This window comes from Crocodylus siamensis, chromosome 1 (genome assembly GCF_052110815.1).
Source record: "Crocodylus siamensis isolate JL-2025a chromosome 1, ASM5211081v1, whole genome shotgun sequence".
In the NCBI taxonomy this organism is placed as follows: Eukaryota; Metazoa; Chordata; order Crocodylia; family Crocodylidae; genus Crocodylus; species Crocodylus siamensis.
Window position 1 is genome coordinate 58,599,569 of NC_143395.1, and position 24,240 is coordinate 58,623,808.

A 24,240-nucleotide genomic window follows, 5' to 3' on the forward strand; every position below is an offset into this window, starting at 1 on the left:
GGTGTGCAGGAGCCCACCCAAGGACTCTTGTGCTTCCCATGAGCACAGGTGCAGCCCCAGGGAGCACAACAAGACTGCACTGGATGAGATGGGCAAGCTGCCTGCAGCAGACAGATGCCTGTTGCAGACAATGATGGGGGAGGAGAGGAGGAGGGTGCTCTCCTGTGCCTGGCAGCCAATCAGAGGTGGCCTGGCCACTCTGCTGCACTTGGCTGCACTCAGCAGTCTCTGGCAGTCTGGGGAGCCCACTAGGAGGCATGCAGGAATGCCACCAACCTGTGGCCTTAGCCAGTGCAGCCAGCCTGCTTGCCCACCCCCACTCCACCCAAGGGCAAATGTATGTTCTGTTCACTCCTGAACTAACCTACACCATTTACAGAAACAGACATAAGTTTGATCAATTCTACCTCGAGCTTTTTGAACCTCTGTACTTAGCATAAGGTGCCACCCTGCTCTGCCTCCTGCCTTCTATCTTAGACAATAGAACTAGTGCTCATACATCTCAGCTCATATGCCAGCCAATTGTAGGATATAATTACAGTGAGTTCATATCTGAAGTCCTTACTGGGGCAAAAGTCCTACTGATGTCACTGAGAGATGTATCTAAAAGAGACAACTTGGTCACAAGTTGGATTGTTGTCACTTGAGTGCGACTTTGTGAAGCTTTAAATATATTTTGTATTGATAGGGGAATGCAGTTTATGGAGATTGTAAAACTTTCTGCTGGCAGTGAAATTGGCTGCTTTTCATTTCTGAATATCATAAAACTCTATTACATTTTGAATATTTTGCCTTTTTCATATTCCAGAAAACAGCGTGCATGCCATTGTTGTCAGAATTGTCCTCAAAGTAGAATTTGTTTTCAGTGTACAACTGAAATGTTGTAAAAAGGGCTTCTTTATCATTGAAGAATAAATGTATCATGCTTGCCCATAAGGTTTTCTTTCCTAATAATAATAATAATTCTTAAGAAGTGTGCTTGCACTGGGGTTTAGTGTATCAGCTACATTACAGTACAGCACTGGTATCTCAATGGAATTCTGGCTCATCATAAACAAAGGATGCTGGAGTAGAAGAGCAGTGAAATGGTTAGTAAAAACTGCTTTCAGCATGAGAGGAAAATTGTTAATGTTTATATGCTACATCTCTAGTTCTTTAGAACAGTGGTTTTCAACCTTTTTAGACTCGAGGCACCCCTCATTAGATTCAAAGCACCTCTCAGATAATTTATGCTCTTAGCCTACACTGATTTTTGACTATAGAAAAATAATAGAGCAAAAAATGCATAAAGACCACAACATATCAGAATATTTTGGACACTATGGATTTGTACTGGACATCTCTGGGTTTATCTTGTGAATCATGCATAGGTGTTTGGATACCTAACACTGCTAATATTACATGGCAACTTGCAGCGCCCTTAAAAGGATTTCATGTCACCCAGGGTGCTACAGCACCCTAGTCGAGAATCACTGCTCCTGAATAATAGTATTGAATGCACAGGCCAATTAAATCACAGCTTTTCAAGAGTATGTCTATATTCTATATAGCCCAAAATATTTTTGTTCCCTTTATTTATGACTCTATCAACAATAAAATGGTATATTCCCTCACTGTAAACTACCTGCTAAGGTTAAATTTTTTTAACAGTTTCTCAAGAGAGGTTTCTGTGGCCCAGCCCCTGTTTCCTTCTGCCTCTCAAGGGTGCATCTACACATGCTCCCCAATGTGCAGTTGTTACTGTGCTAGCATTTAGTATTTGCTTTAGGACATACTAAATTACAGCACAGTAACAGTTGTTACTGTGCCATCCTGGCAGCACACAGTTATTTTTAGCAGCTATGTTGCCATAGCAACACACTATAGCGAGGTAGCTTGTCACTATGGCTTCAGAGTGTCGGCATCATGGTTTGTGCCCACCACTTCTATGGCGCTGTAGCACATTGCTATAGTGCCTTAGCATCACGTGTAGAAGCACCCACAGAGGCTGCAGTCCCTCTCATATCCAAGGGGAACTGACTGATTTTCACCCACCCTTATAGCTCAGCATTAATAGCAATGCATCTTTATGCGGAGTGCTATATCACCTGACATCAGGAAGAGTCCATAAGGAAATACCGCATCTCTATGCAGTGTCTTAGAGTCTGGCCCTTTGTTCCAGCTTGTCGTGTTACACTGTAACTTACAAATGCTCACAGAAAGTTATTAAGGGAATGTTGAGGATATGGATACTATTAACAAAGTACCATAAGACAAGAATCTAAAATGCTACACATCTTTCATTTCAAAAGATCTGCTCTTGTGCAGTGAGTAACTGATGACTGTAGCCAGTGGATGGTTTGTACAAAATAAGTGGTAGGAAATAGAGGCCAGATCCTATTTCACCATTTAGGCACCAAAATGTGACTTTATTCCATGCTGCTGAGGTCCCTAAAAACCCTTAATAAAAAATGTATTACAATAAAGAACTAAACCAATTATGGAAACAGTGAGACACATTCTGCATCTTGGTCTTAACCTTATGCAGCAACAGAAACACTATCAAAGGGAAGTGATTTTTTGGACTGCAGAGAGATCTCAACTATTGATGGTCTTTGTGCAGAATTACCTAAAGCTGGTTTGGACTGGATAAGTGTTCTAATTTGGATACCAAGATATAGCCCAAATGTATTCAGAGTCTTCTCATTAGGAGAACTGGTTGCAATTTCTTCTTTATCATAATTTTTGGTGCATATGACATAGGTGGTTGTTTTCGTTTTTCAAAAAATAAGGTCTAAAATTAAAGGTACAACATGCCAAAGCTTTGTAACAGAAAAATAATTGAAATCCACGTAATAATATTTGACCAAAATGTAATCAAATGTGTTAAAAACTTTTTCTCATAATGTAACCTTTTTTGGAGGGGGTGGCTTATACACAAGCACATGTAATTAATTGGAAAATATGTTAATTCTATTACTTTTTATTCTACTGCCATTTAGAAGTTTGTAAGTCTAAAAGTATCTAATTCTATCAAAAAATATAAAAAAATATAATTTAATCCACCTTTGTTAAATGCTACCATTTATGAAATGTATGATCAATGCATCTATTGATCTGCATACTCAACATTAACATTTTCAATGTTGTTTTCTTTTCCAGTTTTCTCCTTGTATTTGGTTGCTTGATTTTGTCAGTGTTTTCTACCATCCCTGAGCACACAAAACTTGCATCTCGTTGCCTCTTCATTCTGGTAAGTGAAACTTATGGATACCACACTATTTCACAGAAACTTTAAGTATGATTAACCATATCTCATCCTAAAGGGGGTAATAGGCTTATGTGTGCTTTGAAAGAATACTAAATGTTTTCTCTAAAAAGGTGGAAGAAATAAGCCAGTCTGAGGGGAAACAATAGAGGATTCTTATTTCTTTTGAGATGTAATTCCTATAAGAAGGTACTAATACAGCACATGTTTTTGTTTTTGTGCTCTTGAGAATTGCTGTGCTTCATTGCTAATAGCTCTTCTGCAGCTTCACAGTGAAAGATCTGCTGTTGCCATTTGAAGTCAGTAGGCAGTAAGAGGCATTTCACAGTAGTATCTGAGATACAACTATTTTTCCTTATACTTAAAATAGGAAATGATTTTGGTATCTTAGATACCAATGCATTTTAACACTTGGTTGATGCTGACTTTTTAATGGCAGTTGCTGTAGTATGACATAGTAGTTACATGATTCCTCACAATTTAGGTGTTTTTGTTATATTTATTTCAACATTTTCTTTTTCTTGACGTTTTGGCATAGCAGGTTTAATCCTTAAGAGTACTTAATATGTTTGTTTCATATAAACACATCTTTATTCATATGTTTCTTGATGTGTTATTTAGTTCTGTAAATGGTGGCCTGGGGAGGTGCAAAGACAGACATTAAAAAGCCAACAATCACTATGTTTCCATGGTTATTTTCTATTTCAAGTATATAGACAAACTACAGCATGTTAGACAGGCGCCACTGTGGCGCAGCTGTTGACAAACACTGGCATTTTAATGGCAATCACTGTTATGTGCTCAAAATTTATTCTTATTAGAATAAATTAGAAAAACTACTGAAAAAGAGGGCAGGCACATCAATGTGATTTCTTAAGCAGTAACTATGGTTAACTTCATATAGCCTAAAAAAATGAGTTTGTATAGTTCAGAATTCAAATCAAATTATTTGCAAATTTAAGCAACACTTTACAATTGAAAGTTTGTTTTAATATCCTGTTAATATAATGGTTACAATGGTTATACTACTATTCTTAAAATATTATGGTATATGCAACAGTATAGGGCTTTTTAATAGTAAAAAAATTCAATTCAAATACAAGACATTTCAGTTCTGTGTATCGTGAACATTTTCAGTGTTTATTTTATGCGAATAAGTTTTTTGTGTTGACATAAAATATGTATTTACCATGAGTCATGTTTATACTGCTGGTCTGTACAGTCAATGCTTGTCTTTGAGATAAGTACTAACAGTTCAGTCTTAATTGTAACTGTAAAACAGCTTTGCAGAACCCTTCATTTAAAGTCAGAAATTATTTCATTTTTGATGAGATGTGTTCTTAAATCTTAAATTCATAGGGCAGATTTTCAGATGATTGAGATTAGCAAAATTACGCTGATTTTTCAAACACTGCATGCGATTGTCTAGCTTTGAGTGTTTGAGTGTTAGAGATGTAGGTGAATCACTAATCCTTCAAGTATCCGTAGTAATTGAAGTAGTTTCTGTCCAACATTTTTATACAAAGCTCTGATGTGTTCAGAGAACCTTTGACGGGAATACATCCCATGATGACGAATTTTACAGCTCCAGCTGCAATTCTTTAATGGAAAAACATAAACACACCACAGTATAAAATTCCCAGACTGAACTGAAATGTAAACTGGTTCCTTCCTCTATGCCGTTGTACTGCATGTTCTCTTCTCTTCATTTGCTGAATCATTGGGTAATGTTTGCAGCTCTTTGAATGCAGACATTTACAACCACATAATAATAAAAAACACAATTCTGCATTAATGTTGAAGCCATTGTTTGAGTTTGTAAACACTATGATTGTAATGTTTAGTACAATTTTCACAACCCTTCTACTCACAGTGATTCACTGCAATTCTTAGAGTTGTGCAACTTACACTATTAATCAGGGATAATTACATTAAAATATAAGAGATATTTAGAACTGTTTTACACTCAAGTTAGAGCACAACTTTTTTTTTTTTAAATGAAGCAAAGCAAAAGTACAGTGATCTATACGGAGGTCTGCTGGGAATCCATGAACAGACTGTTTCAAGGATTCCAGATGGTACCTTGAAGAGCCATCCTAACTGGCCAATAGAAACCAACATAGCATTCCTCACACTTACACCTGTGCTTTTGCCTGTGTTGGCACCTGTAGGTTTCTTACTTATTGTGCGTATCTGTAGTTTTAGAGCAAAGATAGAGAAAAAGGATGTGACTTCCACCCTGTGGACCTATCTCCACCATTCTAATATTATAAAAGCCTAGGTCTGTCTGCCTGTCTGTCTGTCCATAATGCTTTATTTGTGCTCTGATTGGCTGACAAACAGCCAATCAGAGTGCAAAGAAGCATGCTGACAAAGGCACCCCCCACCATGAAGGTGGGGACAAAGGAGATGGAGTGGAGGTGGCAAGGCTAGTGCAGCTGGCCTCGACCTCCTCACCCCACTCCCTGGAGGTGGTGGCAAAAGGGCGGACAGAAGGGCAAGCGGAGGCCTCGCCTCCCCACCTCCTGCCCTGCTCCCTGCAGGTCACACGGGCAGCAGAGCAGGCCTGGGCGCAATGCAGGGTGGGGGGAGGGAACAGGTCCAGGTCCAACACAGGGTCAGTGGGGAGCAGGCCCAAGCAGGGGAAAAGCCGGCCTGCCACAGCAGGGGTGCGGAAGAGTGGGCCCAGTCCAATGCGGCCAAAGCAGCAGCTGGGGGAGGGAAGGAGTGGGCCTCCTCCCCTCACTTGGACCCCGGCCCACTCTTCCCCCGCCCCTCTCCCTTGCATCATCCCCAAGCCCACTCCTCCCATCCCCGAGTGGGCCTGATGAGGAGGAGAGGAGCCGGGCATGCTGTGGCATCAGCGGTAATGGTGGGGCCAGGGGAGGAGTGAGACCAAGCTGGGGGAAAAGCCAGCCTGCTACAGCAGTGCGGGGGGAAGATAGCAGGCCCAGCCTGGCCTGGTCCAGCCTGACACAGCAGCTGCGGGGGACTGGAGGAGCGAACCTCCTCCCCATGTCAGGCCCGGGCCCACTCCTCCCTCACCCCCACTCCCCCACATTGGCCCCAAGCCTGCTCCTCCCACCCTCCTGCCGCCACCACTCAGTCGGGCCGGGCCCACTGCTCCTCCCTGCTCACCACTGCAATGGCCCGGCTTCTCCCCACCCTCAGACCCAGTCCTCCCCCACATCGGGCCTGGAGCTGCTCCTCCCTTCCCCCTGCCACTGTAGTGAGGAGGGGGGAGTGGCCCCAGAGCCCAAGCAGTAGGAGGGAAGGGGGAGCCGGCCCAGATGGGGGCAGCCCAGGGCTCCTTCCCCACCTGTTCCTTCCCCTCAATCCCACTATTCTTTACAGAAAATTGGCTAGTTTCACTATAAAAGCCAGAAAAGTTGAAGGTGCTGCTATGCAAAGTCAGCTGGTATGACTCAGTTTACAATTTAAGAAACAGGAACAGATCATATACCTTGATCGCAAAATTCTAAATAATGTTTGCATAAAAATAATCTGTGTGGACAACCCAGTACAATCACTGTTCATTCAAAATCAGATTAGCTGAGAGCTTCTGAATATCTGCCCAGACAAGGTAGGAATCCAGGTAATATTCACCTACACAAGAGCCTTGTCAGAGTTATGTTTGTACAGCATGTTTAACATGTGAAATGCTTCAGAAATGGGCTAAAGATTATAGCGTCCACATTTTAATAATAATAAATTTTGATTGACTTTTCAATAGCAAGGTGGGTTTAACATTAGAGAAAATTAACGGTTAATACCATTTTAAAAACATATCCACTGGCATCAAGCTTCCAAAAATGTCAAGTTCATTGAAAATCTGAAACAGACACATACCTCAAGGTTACAATTAATTCTCAGGACACGGTGGGCATGTCCAGATGAGTGCACACCTGCAGAGGCACACATTTTCTGTGGACAAACAGCAGCAGTATATATTTGTGTCGCTGCGTTTTGTCCCAGATCATATCCCTGCACATGCACTCCAGCACATGGCAAATTGGCCCCAGGTTGGGTAGGGAAGGCTGGGGCCAGCACCTGTGCTGGCCCCAGCAGCCTTACCTGAGGTCCTGGGGTCCTGGGGGCCTTCTGGGGTAACAGCAGTGCCAAACCAGCTGCTCAGAGCCTGGCTGGCAGCCAGAGAATAGCTCTAGCTGGCCAGGCTGTGTTTCTGGTGGCACACACTGCTACAGTGTGTTCCACACTATTTTTTTAGCAGCAGGTTTTTTCTATACCAGGATTTCCTGGTGTCAAAATAAACCACCATGCTGCAAATTAACAGTGGCGAATGGGTGCACATGCTTCACGTGTGGTTTGTGGCACCTCAAACAGCTTTAAGGCACCACAAGCTGCACGTGTGCTCATTTGGATGCATCCAATAAGGCTAAACAGAAGGAAAGAAGCAGGTTCTCCGTATACCTACAGTCATAGTCATTCCTTAATCTCCTCTCCACACAGACCATGTGGCATTAGGAGCTTAATACTGATATATCCCAGACAGACAGTAGAATAAAATCTACTCCAGCATCAAAAAAGCTACAAACTGTTTAAGAATCCAGCTAACGTAGCAAGAAAATAATCTCTGGTGTATTCGTGGTCTCCTACAAACACGACTACTGGCATAGTGTCAAATAATAAACAGTTGAGCAGTAAAACTCAGGCTGGGAAGACAAAATCAAATATTTTGGGGAAGATAGCCAAGAAAAAATACATCTGGCACTGAACCCTTTCTCTCATGACCTAACTTACAACTAGAGCCGCATGAATAACTGATTGTTTTTGTTTAGCATTAGCTCCAAGAAAATGAAGAAAAAATATTAATTTCATGTTAATCAAAAAAGTTGGCAAACTAAAAAGTGGGAAAACCCACATTTAATTTTTTATGAAATATATATTTGTCATTTATTTTATTTCTATAAAATATAATTACAAAATAAGTAGAATTTGGAAATATTTGGAAAAAATTGAGAGGAAACTTTTTTGAATTTAGTCAAAATTCCTAACTTTTCTAATTTTTCCTTTTCTATTAAATAACAGTTTGCCAAAATTAATATGAATTTGTTAAAGAAGTTGGTATTCCCACATCTACAGTCTTCCTTACAAAATTAGAATGTTTCATATGAAAAAAATATTTTTCTGCATCTTTTTTGTTGAGATATATTTCAGTTTGCTACCACCTTCTTCTGTATTGATACATTGACTGTGGTATTCATTCTCCATATGCCATTTATGCAGTGTTTGGCTTATAGGCTTCATCCAGCTCTTATATTCCAGTAGCAACTAGAATCCCAATTTAATTCATGACCCCTTAAAACTAGGTAATGATATAGTCTCTTATCTGATGAGCATACAACCTAACTTATTCATGTGAAGTTTTCAGTAATGCTTAAAATGTTAAGCATAAAGCTAAAAATATCTTAGACATTTACACACTTCCAAAGACATGCATCATTCCAAATGGCAAAAGCCAAGAGGGCAGCAAAACCAGGGATCTAGCATTTGGGCTCAGACAAAACTGAAATTAGTTTTTTCTTAAGATCCCTTAGTAAAGGTCCTGTACATGCTAACTGTTGAGGTAGATATGTCTTATGACTTTAGCACAGCTGAAATGGTAGCCAGAAACAGGTCATCTTTTAGCAATGATAATTTTAAAAATATTTTTAAATACAATGCTGGCCATTTGAGCAAAGTTTTATATAGCATATAACAAGCCTTATCCTGTATATTCCTTACACACTTAGAATTCATGTTAGTTTAGTTGGAGTTGTGGTACAAGGAATGCTAGCTCAGACCTGTCTAGTGTGTTCCTTGTCATACTTCAAATCAAAGACCCTTACAATATGATCCTCTGGATTTTCTGGATGCCTCTATATGTCCTGAAGTGAGAAATTAATATTAATCTGTTTCTTCTGTCTATCTTTTTCATTTTTTGAAAGTGCATGCATTCATATACCTTATACAGAATTAAATCCTAGTTTCCAAAATTAGACTCCTGTCTAGTAAGGTTTTATGTGTTTATGTAGCTTTGTACTTATCAATAGTTCTAGAATTGTCAAAGGGATTACATGTGCTTAGATAATTGGAGGAGCAGGACCCAAGAAAAGAATTATGTACCCTAGTCATGCATTTTCAGAAACAGCTCCACAAGAAGAAGGATAGATACCACATAGGGGCTGTATATAAAGCCATCTTCTGCTTAGTCTCTTTATACCAGTCCCAAAGTAAGGCCAAGTAAAATGCTTGTAATATTTTGCCTTATGTTACTATATGCCAGTGGAGATTGTTTAGTATGTACACAAAATGTGAAAGCACAAAGAGGATGAGTATCAATTAAGAAGCATAACAGCACTAGCTGCCAACTATTTAGAGTGAACAGAGTGGAAAAAAAGGGACTAGGTATACACAAGATACCTCTAAGGGTTTATTGCCAGCTGAGAAGCACTGGCTCATGAGTGTTTATGGATCAGTTCTCTAAATCAGGGCTGTCCAGCTTCTTAGCAGTCAGGTTTTGCATACTGCAGGGGTCACACCAGCAAGGGCCACAGGCCAATGCTGAGGGGAGCTACATCAGCAGGGGCCACAGCCCACCCCCCTCACCTTCCCAGCTGCAAGCTCCCCCTACCACTGTACCGTATGGGTGGGCCAGCAGCCCCACTCCCCCTCACCTCCTTGACTGTCAGTTCCTGCCATGCACTTGGGCTGCAGGTTCTGTTGAGCCACACTGCCCTGTGCCACAAGGGCAGGAGGTAAAAGACAGAGAAGGGAAGGGAAGTCTGGAGACCCTGGCAGCCAGAGCCATGAGAGGAACAACAGCCAGGGGGAGCCCAGGGGCCACAGATTAATCCACCTGCTCTAACTCACAAAGCACAAACATACAGAGGTCTATCAGAGGTGGCCATGTCTATTTAGAAAATAAGATGAGTGGCTTTGTAAGCTTTCATCTATCATGAGTATAAAGAAACCTTTATACTCATGGGAGATTTTAAAGGAAGGATATGAATAAAGTGTACTCGAGTTTCTACAAATTATAAATGTTAATTTTCTAACAAAAAACATATAGCAAACATTTCCATATAACATTTTCATTTGCAAGCCAAAGATAGCACTTGATGCCCAAAAGCTTGTTCAACAGCTCCTCCAACTATACAGTTGGTCCAGGAAAAAATATCACAATAAATCCTTGCCACTCATACATTTCCTAGACCAGGGATAGGTGACATTTTTTGGCCGGAGTGCCAAAAAACACCACAATACCTACCTTGGAAGGTGCCAGAGTGCCAGCATGGCATAAAAACAATATGAGGGCAAGGGGTACATGGCAGGATACCCTGCTTGTGCCCCTTGCCCCCACCCAAAGCCCCTGCCCCACAGCCTGGGATCTGTAGCTGCCAGCAGCTATCCCAGCTCTGGGTAGCTGCTGGAGCCCAGGCTGCTCCCAGCAGGGCTTGCAGCATCCCAGCTGCCTGCTGGGAGCAGCCCAGGATCCCGGCTGGCAGCAGCTCCCCAGAGCTGGGGGCAGCTGCAGCCAGCAGGCTCCAAATACCTGCACCAAGCTCCAGCATCAGCTCTACACTGGCGACACATCAGACAACACAGCCCTGGTCTCAGCGGAGCTGAGGCAATACAGCCCTGGTCTCTCCCCACTCCTGGCACAGAGGTGATGAGCCCGGCGGAGCTGTTTGTAGCTAGCCCAGGCTCTGGGCAGCTGCAGTAAGCAGCGGGCAGAGTGCAAACAGCTCCGCTGGGCTGCACAGCTCCGGCATCAGCTCCGTGCTGGTGGCGACTGCACGCTTACCTTAGGGTGGGCTGCACTGCCCCGCTGTCCACCCTGAGGTGCACGCAGCCAGCCCTGGCTCTGGGTGGTTGCTGCCAGCTGGGATCCCGGGCTGCTCCCAGCAGGCAGCTGGGACACTGCAAGCCCTGCTGGGAGCAGCCCGGGCTTTGTTGCTGGCAGCAGCTACCCAGAGCCAGGGCCGGCCGCAGCGTGCCAAGCAAAATGGTCTCATGTGCCACACTCGGCACGTATACCACGGGTTCCCAGACCTTGTCCTAGACTATCATAACTACAACAATACTCCAACCCTTGTAATAACTGAACTAAAAATAGTGATTTTAGGCAGGTAAAAATGATCATGACTAGCACTGAACACAGAATGTGCGCTCTTAGAAAATGCTGATATTTCAAAATTCACTCCAAATCCAAATGAACAGTTCAAAATGTCTTACACAAGCAACATTTGGGATCAGGGGAAAGGAACTAGAAATATTGAAAGGACCGCATCATAAGATGTTGTTTTGTTAAGGCAGAAAAAATTTGCGCATGTACAGACATTACATTTAGATGAACATAATTAGGGTTAAGCCAATCTGAATACCCATCTGTGTATATGCCCAGGGGTTTTAAATAGGGCCTGAGTAGGTGAACTAATTTAGATCAGGCTGCTTGTACATGCCATAGGGGTTTACATCAGTTTAATTCTCCCTAAATTGAAGCAGTGCATTTTTGAAAATGCTTCAGATTAAACCGAAGTAAACCCCTGTAGCATGTACACAAGAGTCAGGCCTGATCCTTACCTGCCTCTCCAGCAGTGGAGGGGGGTGGGGAAGGATAAGCTGCCAGCAGGCTGAGTGGCCCCTGAGCTGCAGGGCGGGTGGGGAGCAGTGCTTCCCTCCACAGCGGCAGCAGCACCCCTGAGGTGGCAGGTGGCACCTGCCCACAGGCACCCAGTCTGAGCAGTCCCAGAGGGAACCGCAGCCACAGAGGCTGCCTGCACAGCCCCTGAGCTGCACGGGGCCTGGTGCTTCCCTCCATGGCTGTAAGGCAGCAAAGTCATTTAACACGCAATACACCGCCAACAGCGTAAACAGCAATGCCATTAACACACATTACGCTGCTGACAGTGTAAACAGCAATGCCATTTAAGCAGTGCAAAAGTGTATTTAAACCGCTTTAAAGGCCAATTTTGTGGCATGTACAAACCCATGAATGGGTTAACTCAATCCAGTGAACATCTACATATGTTTGGAGCACAGTTCCAGGGTTAAGAAAGCCCAGCTGCTCATCCTAGCCCCAAAGCTGCACTCTTCCTAAGATTAACCCTGAGAGGGCTACTGTTATCCTCTGATTTCTCCATCCCTGGACAGACAACCCTCCTTCCCTGTACTAACCCATCCCAAAAACCTGGCAGCACCCCGGTGGCAAATCTTCCCCAAATCCGGCAAAACCCCACTGCCCCCCTTGATCCCACCTGCCCATTCCCATGTTACTTACACTGGGATCCCTACATGGCTCCTGGCACTGGCAAATGCCTGTACATGCCACTTCCAGTCTACAATCATGTAATTTAAAATAAAGCATGTGATTGTAGACTGGGTGTGGCAAATGTTTGTGTGCACCCTTTGTTCTAATGGGGTCAAATGTTTTATTTTGACAACAGAACAGAATAGTGATGACGATAAAATCAAAATGTAACATTCAGAGAAAATTGAAACAAAAATATTGTGGTATACCACAAATATAAAAATTCTTTGATATCACAGGAATTCAGGAACACTTTCTGCAAAAAGTAGGAGAGAATTCTAGGGCTACTAGCAGAGGATTTCCAGGGCAGACAAAGCTATCTTCAGTTTTTCTTCTGCAACAAATCTCTGGATTGTGTAAGTTCAGGATTACTGGGGTTGTCACAATTCATTGGCTGTGGAACCAAATACCATCCATGAAATTATTTCCCTTGTTCCCACTATATGAACAGTATGGCAAGGGAAAAGGCAGATATTGTAAAATGACAAAACATTCCTGGAAATAAAGAAACTTCACGGAGTAGTATATGCATTTGGATAGTACATCTTAGTGGTCTGCTAGACTTTCTACAATTTTATCACTAAAATGATTATACAACATAGAGAGCTATTTTTTTTAACTGGGAACACTATATTCTAGTCTGCCTCTGTTATCTAATCATTATACAAATGATGTCATCTCCCTTATCTTTGATTTGGTATTATTATTCAGATACAAAGAAAACAGTAGACAATCAGTAATGTCGGGGACCTAGCTGCTATTATTGGTCACTGCTTTGTTTCCCATCCCTTCGGGTGTAGATACGGGAACACATTTCAAAAGGGCAGCAGCTGGTACAGTTTAATTGTTATGTGTGAATGAGCTGAGAAATACAGCAAAACCCACTCGAGTTTTAACTCTTCTTCATCCAGGGTTAAAATTTCCCTTTTGAAAGGACTTTGAGCCTTTGTTGGCGTGTCCATATCCTAAGGGTGAAGGGACTGTCACACATTATTCAATAGGACTCCTGCCAGCAGGAGGGGATTTGTTGAAAGCCTTGTCTGTCTTTGTCCAGAAGAAGGACAGGTCACAATATTAGGATTATAAAATAGTAATAATAAAGGGGGAGGAGGATTAAGTGGAAAAATCAGGATTCAGACTGGTTTGTAAATAATTCCTTGAACTGAAGGCACCTGTCCCCATAAAAAAAACCAACCATAACCTTTCTACAGAACCAAACACTTTCCATTTCTCCTCCTTTGATTATAAAGTTACTAAAGAAAAAAAAAGACAACATTGTTCTCAAGAACAGCTGTTCTTTAGCTACCTGCCTTTCTTGGTCTTTCATTTGTTTAGACCCAGTCTAAATGGTAACAATTTACCACATGGAAGCTAGTTGGAATTGAGTCATAACTATAACATTAAAGGGAGCTGCTATTTTCCACAGCTGATGGATTGCTGGTATACTGAATGCCAAAGCCAGAGTAGGAACTAATCTTGTGAATATGAAAAATTTAGAATGCCTCATTAAAGGGCAAATAGTTTGGATTTCAACAACAAACAGTATATGAAAGGCTAATCCAATACATGGATCTGACACAATATTGATATGTCAAATAAAAGTTAAATAAAGTCCTTAAAGGGAGAGATGGGCCACATGAGTGTAAAAAAAAAAAGGTAAATAAGTGAAGGGAAAGTTTACAGGAAATAAACTAATGAAGAAAACAAACCTGCCTAACAGGGCACTGATACAAGTGCAATTTGTAGTGTGATTGCTAGCCTGAAAGTGTTCTACAGCTGTGACACATGTGCGCGGCTGCAGAGCACTTTAAAAGTGGCCGATCATGCAACAACTTAACCCTGATCTAGTAAGGGATTTCATGAAGGTGCTCCAAAGCATGCTGTCTGCAGAAAAGGAGTGAGGAGAAGTGGTGGGGGAAGACAGCTGTAGGCTGGGTCTTGCTCAGCCTAAGCTAGAAGTGGGGCAATGGATCAGAGCCCCAGCCTTACAGCCCATCTCCAGCCCCTTTCCCCTCCAACTCAGGCTGGGCAAACCCCAGTCCACAGCTCTCTCTCCCACCCCTAGCCCCATACCATCACTTCCTGCAGACATCACCAGAGCTGTGGGGGTGGGGAAAGGCACGGCTAGGGGAGAGAAGCTGCAGGCAGGCAGCTTCTCTACTGGATCAGCTCCAAAGTGGAGCCTATACCTCCTCCCCACCCAACCCAAGAGCAAACATTTGTTGGGTTGCAGGGGGAGGGTCACTTGAATTATTAGCGCTTTCTGTGAAGCACCATAAATCAGGGCAGGGAGCTGCAAGTCTGTCAGTGCCCACATGGTATGCTGCCAGCGATTCAATGATGTGAAAGCTGTTGTGAGGATGGACAATGCCCAGTGACTGGAAAGTGCACAGAAACTGAAAGATGACTAGCCACTTTGCACAGGTGTACAGACAAACAGTGAAAATGCAACAGTGGCTACAGGTAGGATGTGAGGTCTCAAGTGAAGGGGAAGCTGTTTTTATAAAATCAATGTGAAAAAGCTTTAAACCCAAACAAAAAAAAGCCAACTAGAAGTATGCATAAATAGCCTGTGTTTGTCTTGTTTATGTACAAGTGCATAAGAGTCTATAATATAGCAACCCAAATACTACAGATCTTTTGATTTCTCTGTATGTGAAGTGCTTGACCTAGTTAAAAAGTATATGCTAAAGAGCACATCAGAGCAATAACAGACATAAATGTGCTAATGCACGATATAAAAATCTGATCATAGGAAATAAATATCTCCCAAATATATATGCATGAGTGTGCATCTCTGTGGGCATGTCTACATGAGATGCTTACTGCAGAGTAGACTAATTAGCTCTGCAGTAAACATTGCACATCTACATGTGTGCCCCTATTAAGCTGGAGTAAACTAATTAACTGCACAGCAAGATAGTATTTGTAAATACAAGTACTATCCTGCTGTGGAGTTTTTTTACTCTGCAGTAGTGAATGTGTAGATGCTGCCCCAGCTGGCTGCAGAGCAGGAGCTGCTTACTGGCTATCCCTGCACTGGAACACCCTTGTGCCCCAGCCATCCCTTCTGCAGCACGTTGTGCTGTGGGGAACAGCCCCTGGCTGGCAGGCTGACCCTTGGATCCCCCTGTCAGCTGGAGCTGCTCCAACCTGGCTCAACATGCTGCAGCAATAAGCTCCAGAGTTTATTGCTTTGCATGAAATACATATGTAGATGCACCTTATGTGTGTGTCTGTGTGCAGAATTTTTTTATGACACACAACATATTCCATAAGTCTGGAAAAAGACATAGCATAAGAGTAGCATAACATCACAGCAGCTGGCCTCATTCAGAAAGTAGAAGCTCCACTTAATTCAAATCATTCCTTATTAGAGAAAAGTGGAGATGGAATGAGATGTTTAATTAAGCCAAAGGAGTGGAACAAAAATATCATGAAGGGGCACTTCCATTTGCATGCAGGTAATGAAAAATGTTAGCTCAGATGACAGGAACTATTTTTTTCAATAAATTAGATGTATTGCCAGGATTTTGGCAGATTAGATAAAGAAATTGCCAAAGCATGCTCTTTAAATTTACCAGTTGGCAGATACTGCTTTTTTAAAATTGCCTTTCTGAGTGTTTGGCATGAGATGGTATTTCAGTATATATACATTATCTTAGAAACTAGAAGGTCTTACAAAAGTCAAGATGTACATAGTTACTATGAGAGTTGAAGACAACACTACTAATAAAAATCAGGAATGACTGCAGAGTACCAGAAATATAAAGAAGAAACAAATTCACCAGGGAAAATGTCATTTTCAATAGAAATAAAATCATCTTATTAAGAGAGAAATCACCTTATTGGGAGAGCAATTACCCACAAAGCAAATTATATCTGATGATTTTAAGATACAAGCAATTCCAAACATGCAGGTACCTGAAGATAAAAGACAGATTGTAGAATATGTTGAATTGTGTCAACTTTTTTATTCCTATTTGTGCACCTCATATATTTAGCCTAAGGAAACTCCTTCAGAAATAAACAAAATGGGTCTGGATGCAGAAGCATGAAAGACATTTAAAAGATTTGAAGTATGTACTGACCTTGACACCAGTCCTACATTTCTTTTTGGATACAGCAAAACATTCTCCACAAATGTTTCAAAGAGAGGATTTGGGAGCTGTATTGCTACATCGAATGCGGCTGAATTTCTGCCTGTAATATGTAGCATCAGACTTTTGACTGCATTAGAAAAAAAATGTGAACAAATCATAAAAGAAATTTTTACCCTGGCATGTGGCTGTATAGTTTAACAATTTTCAGTATCATCAGTTTCAAGATTGAAAAAAGACATAAGCTACTGATTTTCAAATACACAAGAGAAATAATTTGGAGATGCACCACCAAGGATACAAAGAATTACTTTGAAAATAAGAAAAAAAATGATGTCACCTTGGGCTTATGGACTTCATCTTGTCATTTCACACATGACAAAGTTACTATGAGAGTTGAAGACTCTCATAGTATGCTCTCTGTCAAGAGCATATATTATGGTTGACAAATGAGTGATCTGGAAAAAGTAGTAAACGATATGGAAATTAACACAACTAACGATGAAACACTATACAGAAATATGAACTATATAGAAAAATCAGCTCTTTCCCACCTGCATACTCCCTGCATCATTTTCAGTGATTTCAGGAGTATTTGTAAAAGTCCAATACCTATCAAAATATTGTGAAAGACCTAAAAGAGTTTAAATTTGCTGATATTTATATAATTCATATTTGTAAATTTGTATCTGTCTCTGTAGCAGTGCAGCCCAAGACCTAATATTGAGATATTTGTGGAAATGTATACTTTTGTATAAAGTTATATAAATTATATCAAGCAAGTTTGATGGCAATCAACTCCTACCAAAAATCATAAATACCAATTAGTTAATTCTTCTCCAGCTCCTTCACATTCCTGCAAACTGTCTAGCCCCATTCCTACTCCTCCCTTTCCATACTTCACTACTTCCACTGTTGCTCCTGACATTTTTCTATTCATCTGATAGCCCTGAGAGAGCTCCAGAGGTTCTTTACTGCCCGCCTAGGTTTGAGAATTTGGAGGGCAGCGAGAGCCAGAATTGAATTGGGAGCTTCCAGCTGGCTGAGAGCACACACTCTTCAGATGGATCTGCAGTCAAAGGGCTAAGCATACATCAAAAACAGTAAATTCTTGGACTCAGCTAAAACTTAGAAATGTCATCATGAATCATTTAGCCCTGGGTACCACTAAGCAAACAGATTAGCAAACTGTGGAGTGTATGTAGTGAATAATTTACTAAAGCAGTTGGTCTAGGCCTTTGGTGACATTCATCCCTGTAGTATGTATGTAGCTCCTATGAAGATATACCTGCTTTATTCTCCACAGATGAGGATGGTTACAGGAGCCAGGGATGGCTAGGTTAATTGAGGTATCTGATGCTCATTTTCAGGAAATCAGATACGGATTTTATACTTTCTTCATGATTTCTTTAACTCAAGTGCAGTGCAAGGAACCATGATTTGGCTCTGAAAGACTAAATACTTAATATAAATACAATGTAGAATAATTATTATACTATTGGCAACAAAATGAAGCAAGTATGTCTCTTTAATTTCATTAGGGAATGTCAGGATTATTGGCATTTATTTTCAAAGGTCCATTTCTTGTGTGAAACATGATTTGGGGTACATGACTATCAGCTCTTTTGCTATTTGAATTAGTTATAACAGAAAGATTATAGAGATGGGATATTAAAAGTCCAATATAGAACTTATTCACAAAGATATATGCAACTCCAACTGAGTTATATACCTCAGATTTAAGTGGTATATTTATAAAACTGCATCTGTGTGTTAGGTGAAATGATGTATGATGTCTCTCTCAGTAATCCATCTAATTACATAGAATCAAGATGCAAAATCTTAATCATAATTTTAACAAATAAACTGTTGTGAAAGAATCATGTCTGTTATGTAACTGAAAAATGCCAAAAATGTACATAAATCTAGTGTTATGTTTATCCAGTATTCCACTGGAAGCTCATTGAAAGTCTCTGCTCATGATTTATATTTCATTAATAAGGTCTATTCTAGATTATATTTTTCAGATTTATGACCGTACTTCTACAATTAAAAACCTAGTTGGACAGAATTCAAGCAGTAGCTCTAAAAGTACATTTGTCTGTGTGTGTGTGTGTGTGTGTGTGTGCGCGCGTGTGTGTGTGTGTGCATTAGGTAGTTTGCTTCTGAAATCTTCCTTTTGCCATCAAGGTATAACGTTACTTTGAACAGTAAACTCAAGTGATATATTTAGTTGTGACCATTGATTTTAATCTGGAAATTGGCTGCTCTAGTACAATTACTAATATCATGCACCTAATGAATATTTGAAATAGATAAACTTATAATAACATTTGTTTAAATAATTTATATCTAATATGGAGTGGAATGTTCTATAAATAGTATTCAATTTTAAATCATTATGGAGAAATTTATCAAGTAAGTAACACTGGTAAGGACTGGAATGGAAAATTAGCCAATTTTCTGTCTGGTTAGAAGCAGTTCAAGACATATATTGGACATGTATAGACATACTCCAGTAAGCAATAAAAAGTTATTATTTCATTCTAAAATCTCTTTGCACTTCTTCCAGTGGAGAATGTATCTTAGAGAATGAAATGTTGTTTACCAAGATTAGCTTTATGTCTCTAGCCTAAGAATATACAGTCTGAACAATCTGATTTTAACAGAAGTTGTTAGTGTCCCAAATTACAATATTATTTCAATACTCTATTAAAAATACTGTAAGAACTGTTTAAAACTAATCCCTTGACCATGTTTTTGCAAACATCAGTGATCCTCAAGTGTTGGTGGTGCCATCGTGTGGCAGATGCAGTGTTGCTTGAAGGTTGATTCCTTCTGATTTGGGCTGTAGCTTCTTGTTCTTTGTTTTGATCCTCTTTACTTGTTTTGACGCTTCTGCTTTCATAGTCTTACTAAACATAGTAGAAAAGCCTTAGGAGCTTGTCTGGACCCAAATATCAGCCACTGTTTTCTATTTGCTGGCTCAGTACCTTCATGGGTGGGTCTTGGCAGAATCTTTAGCTTATTAATATACAATCAACTAATACAAATACAGTATTTAATTTTAAATATCAAATTCATGATCATATTTCTTTGTGGTACAGCTTCTTAAAGCATTTTAAATGTTAGGGCCTTAATTTTGCCTTTTACTGAGTTCATTTTCTGAGAAATCCCTTTTGTTCTATCAGGGTTAATAAGCACAGATTCAAATGAACCAAGCACTCCTATTTCCTGTATTACAGTCTTTCAGCTTTTTAAACTTAAATGAGACTCCTCTAGAGTCTTTAAACTTAAGCAGTTGTCAAAGAAGACATTGACTAGCCTTGGAAATGTGGGCCTAGATTCTGTGCCACCTATAAGTTGACTGTCGCCCAAGTGTGATTCTGTTCTTCCCCACTCAAGTCTCTGATGAACAGTTAATGCAAATATGGAGTGAGCTGTCCTCCTTGCTCCTATTTTATGACTTAATCTTAAGGCTCAGATGATGGCATGTTACAAAAGTAGGTGCAATTAATGGTTTTGCAGGGAGCTGAATAAGATGAAATCCTTATGTCTCAATCCACTTAGATGCCTAATCATTGAAATAGAATATGTCCCATGTTCTTATTCTTTGCTAAGAAGGGTTACTTAAGCATTATCTAACAACTACAAATGTTATAATCAATCTGTTTTTGCATGAATAACCAATTATACTTGGGTTATTTGATTTCATATCAGTAAATAAAAAGCACCTTATTTACAAAGCAGTAGTATCAGATGTTGTATGAAATTTAGTTAAGGGGTGGGAAGAATGGAAATGAAATGATTGGTCAGACTATTCTGGTTTGAAATCATAATATATGTAACACATAAGCAATACCAATATTTAAGCAAGGCTTTAAATGCAACACTCATCTTCTAAGCAAGCCCTGGCAGTCAACAAGATATTCTTACATAAGCCTCTTGATAAATACAGTGATTTCAGTTGGGCAGGCATCCTTCACTGCTCCAGGGTTCAAGTAGGTGTTATCTTTTCTTTCCTGTCTGTCGCTCTCCTGCTCCCTCCCCACCACAGTTTTTTTCATTCGGTTTGTATATACAGGGGGGGTTAGGTCTCTTATGTTCTGTATGTCATAAATTTCCACAAATCATTTTTCACAGTGATCATTCTTGTTAGACTTAGACTGCCATCTGTATCCTGCTGTCTTGGACTGTTACCACTTCCTCTTTTGCCTTTTTTTTGCTGATGTTGGTTATACAGAGGTCACTCTAAACTGTGACCTGCTTACTCTGCTTTTAGTTAGTTATGCCAAGGCACAAAAATGGCATTACTTATGTTAAGCATTTGGCTAAGCGGCTTTCAAGCCTACACAGGAAGTGACTACACTGAATGTTTCCATTTAAATGTAAAATATTTGCAAGTGAAAATTATAAAAGAAACATATAACTATATCCATTTCAGAAGAAGTCAGAAGTAACTAAACATTTACCAACTGTAACAGGAAGCTCCTGTTACTTTGAGAGAAACTGCAGCAGGTATGTTCACAGGCAGATAAAAACAGCTGAATATGGGTTAGCTACAAGAGAGTAGGCAGCCAGGGATCTATAGGGTTGCAAATGCCTAATATGTAGCTAGCTGCAAAGCAGTACAACATCAGGGCAGAGCCCCAAGTAGGCAGGTGGTGGGGAACAACTGCAGTTTAGCCAGAGAAACATCAGTAGGCTGTTCATGAAGCTGAGAAAACATACCTGTCGCCCATCAGAAGACCTGACCAAAAAAAGAGGTGCTCAGGGGATATAAACCTGGGTTCCTGAAACAGGGGGAACAGTGCGTCCTTGAACTCTGAACAAAGGGGAGCTCCTGCCAGCTCATGCTGGAAAGAAGAAGATGCTGCAGGCCAGGAACCCAAGGGACCGAGAGAGCACGCTAGTGAGTGGGGAGGTGGTTCAGATAAGCTGGGGGACTGGTTTGTGGCTATATGGGGAGGTCATGGAGGTGACTGGAGGGACACTCTGTGAAAGCAGCCCAGCTTGGGGTTAGGGACCCTAAGAGCTGGTGTGGAGCAACAGCAACCTTGCTAAAACCAGGAGCCCAGAAGCCTGGTTGAGTATGGCCACGTCTGGGAGGGCTAAGGCTGCAGGTAAGGAGCCTAAAGCCAGGAAGAGGCTGAAGCCAGATCAGCCTTTGGCTGAGATGCTAAAGCCTGGGAAAGGGGCTGAAACCCAAGAGAGGAGGAAGCTAAACTAGAGCCAGGGGCCCAGGAAAGCATGAGAGCCTTGCCAGGGGTAAGGCTTGGCAGGCTGAGTAAATTGGGTGACAGATTGGGCCAGAGAGCCCAGTGAATGAATCCAAACTAACCTGTATGAGGTACGATAAGCTGTTCTGTGGCTTAGGGGTCTGCAGGCAGAGCTAGGAAGTGGAAGTGTCTACGTTCAAGGATGGGTGTGGGGGTCCCCTCTCTTTAGCAAGACACAGCAGCCCTTGTGGAGTTGAGAATTTTGGGGATTGGACTAAATGATCTCCTGAGCTCCCTTCCAACCTAATTTTCTGTAATTCCATGAGTGTGGCTATGGGTGTGACAGGAGGCCACAATTACTGTCCATAAGGTGACTTGTGCCCTGAGGCATGGATAGCGCCAAGAGGGCCGCAATATAGGACTAGAGGGGCAAGATAGGTGCCAGCCAGACACAAGAGGTACTAACCAATTGAGTTGAACTAGGGCTCACTCTGGGACCATGGGGCAGCCTCCCTAAGTACTAAAGATCCATGCAGGTGTAGCAGGTGAGGTAGAAAAAGCAGGGTCCCCTGAGGAGCCAGAGTGGGGCAAGAATACCTTGGCCACCAGGAGGCACCATGACTGCTCTCAGGGCTGGTCCTGCTATACCAACAATTATGCTTTCCTAAAGTTTTCAACGAGAGAAGTTTGATAGAAGGAGTGACCTGATTAGTGGAAGAGCTAAGACTTCAGAATTCCTATAAAACATCAGTTCTAATAAAACTATTCTTAGAATTCTTTGTGTAGGTTTAAAACCGAGATTTTTTTTCTCTTTGAAAGAAGAGAGAGTGGCAAGTGGCTTTCCTGAGAAACATTTGTGGATCAGTCATACCGATTGCTGTACGATCCTTCCCTGCTGGCCTTGACAGTGCAACCCTGCTCCATATATGTCCGTTTGATAAACCAGATTTTATGCATCACTTCTCTTTGCAGTTCTAGGGAGGAGGGTGCTTTTTGTATCCCATAAGGGAGCTGCCTGCATCTTAGGAAGATGCTCCTGGTGGTAGTTTGCCTTGTAAGCAAAGAGTTCCCAGAATTACAATCTGCAGTAGCTTCACTCATAATGCCAAATTAAAACCCATCATGCATTCCATGCAAAGCAAAAATCACAATGACTAATAGTTAAATATGCCCTTATATGGTAATATAATAAGCTAATAGACTACCAACATACAATAAAAAATATCAAGCTGAATTCTAGAAGCTCTTAATTGGGATGATAAGTATGGAGTTTTTGCTGAGGAACTGATATTCTCCCTGAACCTCTTTGTATGATTGACTGAGAGAAAGCAGAAATTCCTTCAGACTTCAGTTGGCTTAAATATTTTATTAAATAAAATAAGTAATAAAAGTATAAGAATGTGAGCTGTTATCCTTCATACATCAAATATATGAAAATACCTGTAAATATCTCCTCTAAACTCTGTAAAGGCTAGAACAAATTTGTAGTAGCCTGATTCCTTTCCAGACTTGGTCTGTTGCTTTAAAATCTCGTGGAAATCTAGACATCAACTAGCTAGCTCAAGTTCAACATAATTAAAACAGAGCTCTTAATTTTCCCACCCCACCCAACATTGCTGCCTACTATCTCAGTCACCCTAGACACCTCCACCATCTCCTCTGTCCTGATTCTTATATCTAGACTTGCAGATTTCTTTCTAAAATATGCATCCATCTTGACTCATCTTGATTGCTACATGATCCTCCCATTTGGCCTTGACAGCACAACCCTGCCCCATATATATCCATTGAGAACACCTCTAGAAAAATCATTCTCCTACCTGTCACTTGGACCCCTGGCACATGTGCACTTAAAAGAATCATGGGATCTGACCCTGATCCAAACAAGTGTGCCTTCTATTTGTGCCCATTCAACTTGCAAGTACAGCAGGATCCCAGAATCATAAGCCCAGGCTCCCCCTGAACTGGCAGTTTGAAAGCCCCTTGGTACCCCCTCATCCCAGATTTCCCTAAAATAATTACAGTCACCCTACCCATAACTGGGCTAGCACCAACAATCATCTAGTTGTTGGCCCTGGTCCTAGGATAACACCAGGTCTGCTTTAAAGTCCTCAGTGTGAGAAGCCCTTTGATTCCTCCCTAGGAGCCTCATCCCCCATGCGGGATAGTTTGGGGCCAGAAATTAAATTTCTCAGGAGGGGAGCTCCCTTGATCATCTCCCTCTTCAGACCTAATTACCCTTTGATTAAGAAAATGAAGCCACATGCCTGCAGTAGCTCAGGCCAGAAGCCAGGGGGGGCACTAGAGCACAGCTCTCTGGCTGTATGTTCACTTCCTCTTCTTGCTGCCCCTGAGGTCCCT

General features: G+C 41.3%; 1 protein-coding gene across 2 annotated transcripts in view; it reads left to right on the forward strand.

The window, feature by feature from the left end:
* KCNQ5 (potassium voltage-gated channel subfamily Q member 5) overlaps positions 1 to 24,240 on the forward strand; it is a 622,372-nt gene that overhangs the window by 435,654 nt on the left and 162,478 nt on the right. For both annotated transcript variants that reach the window (XM_090034927.1, XM_090034921.1), the window contains exon 2: positions 3,142 to 3,232. In XM_090034927.1, coding sequence (XP_089891053.1) covers positions 3,142 to 3,232 — 91 coding nt within the window. The remainder of the gene's footprint in view (positions 1 to 3,141; positions 3,233 to 24,240) is intronic.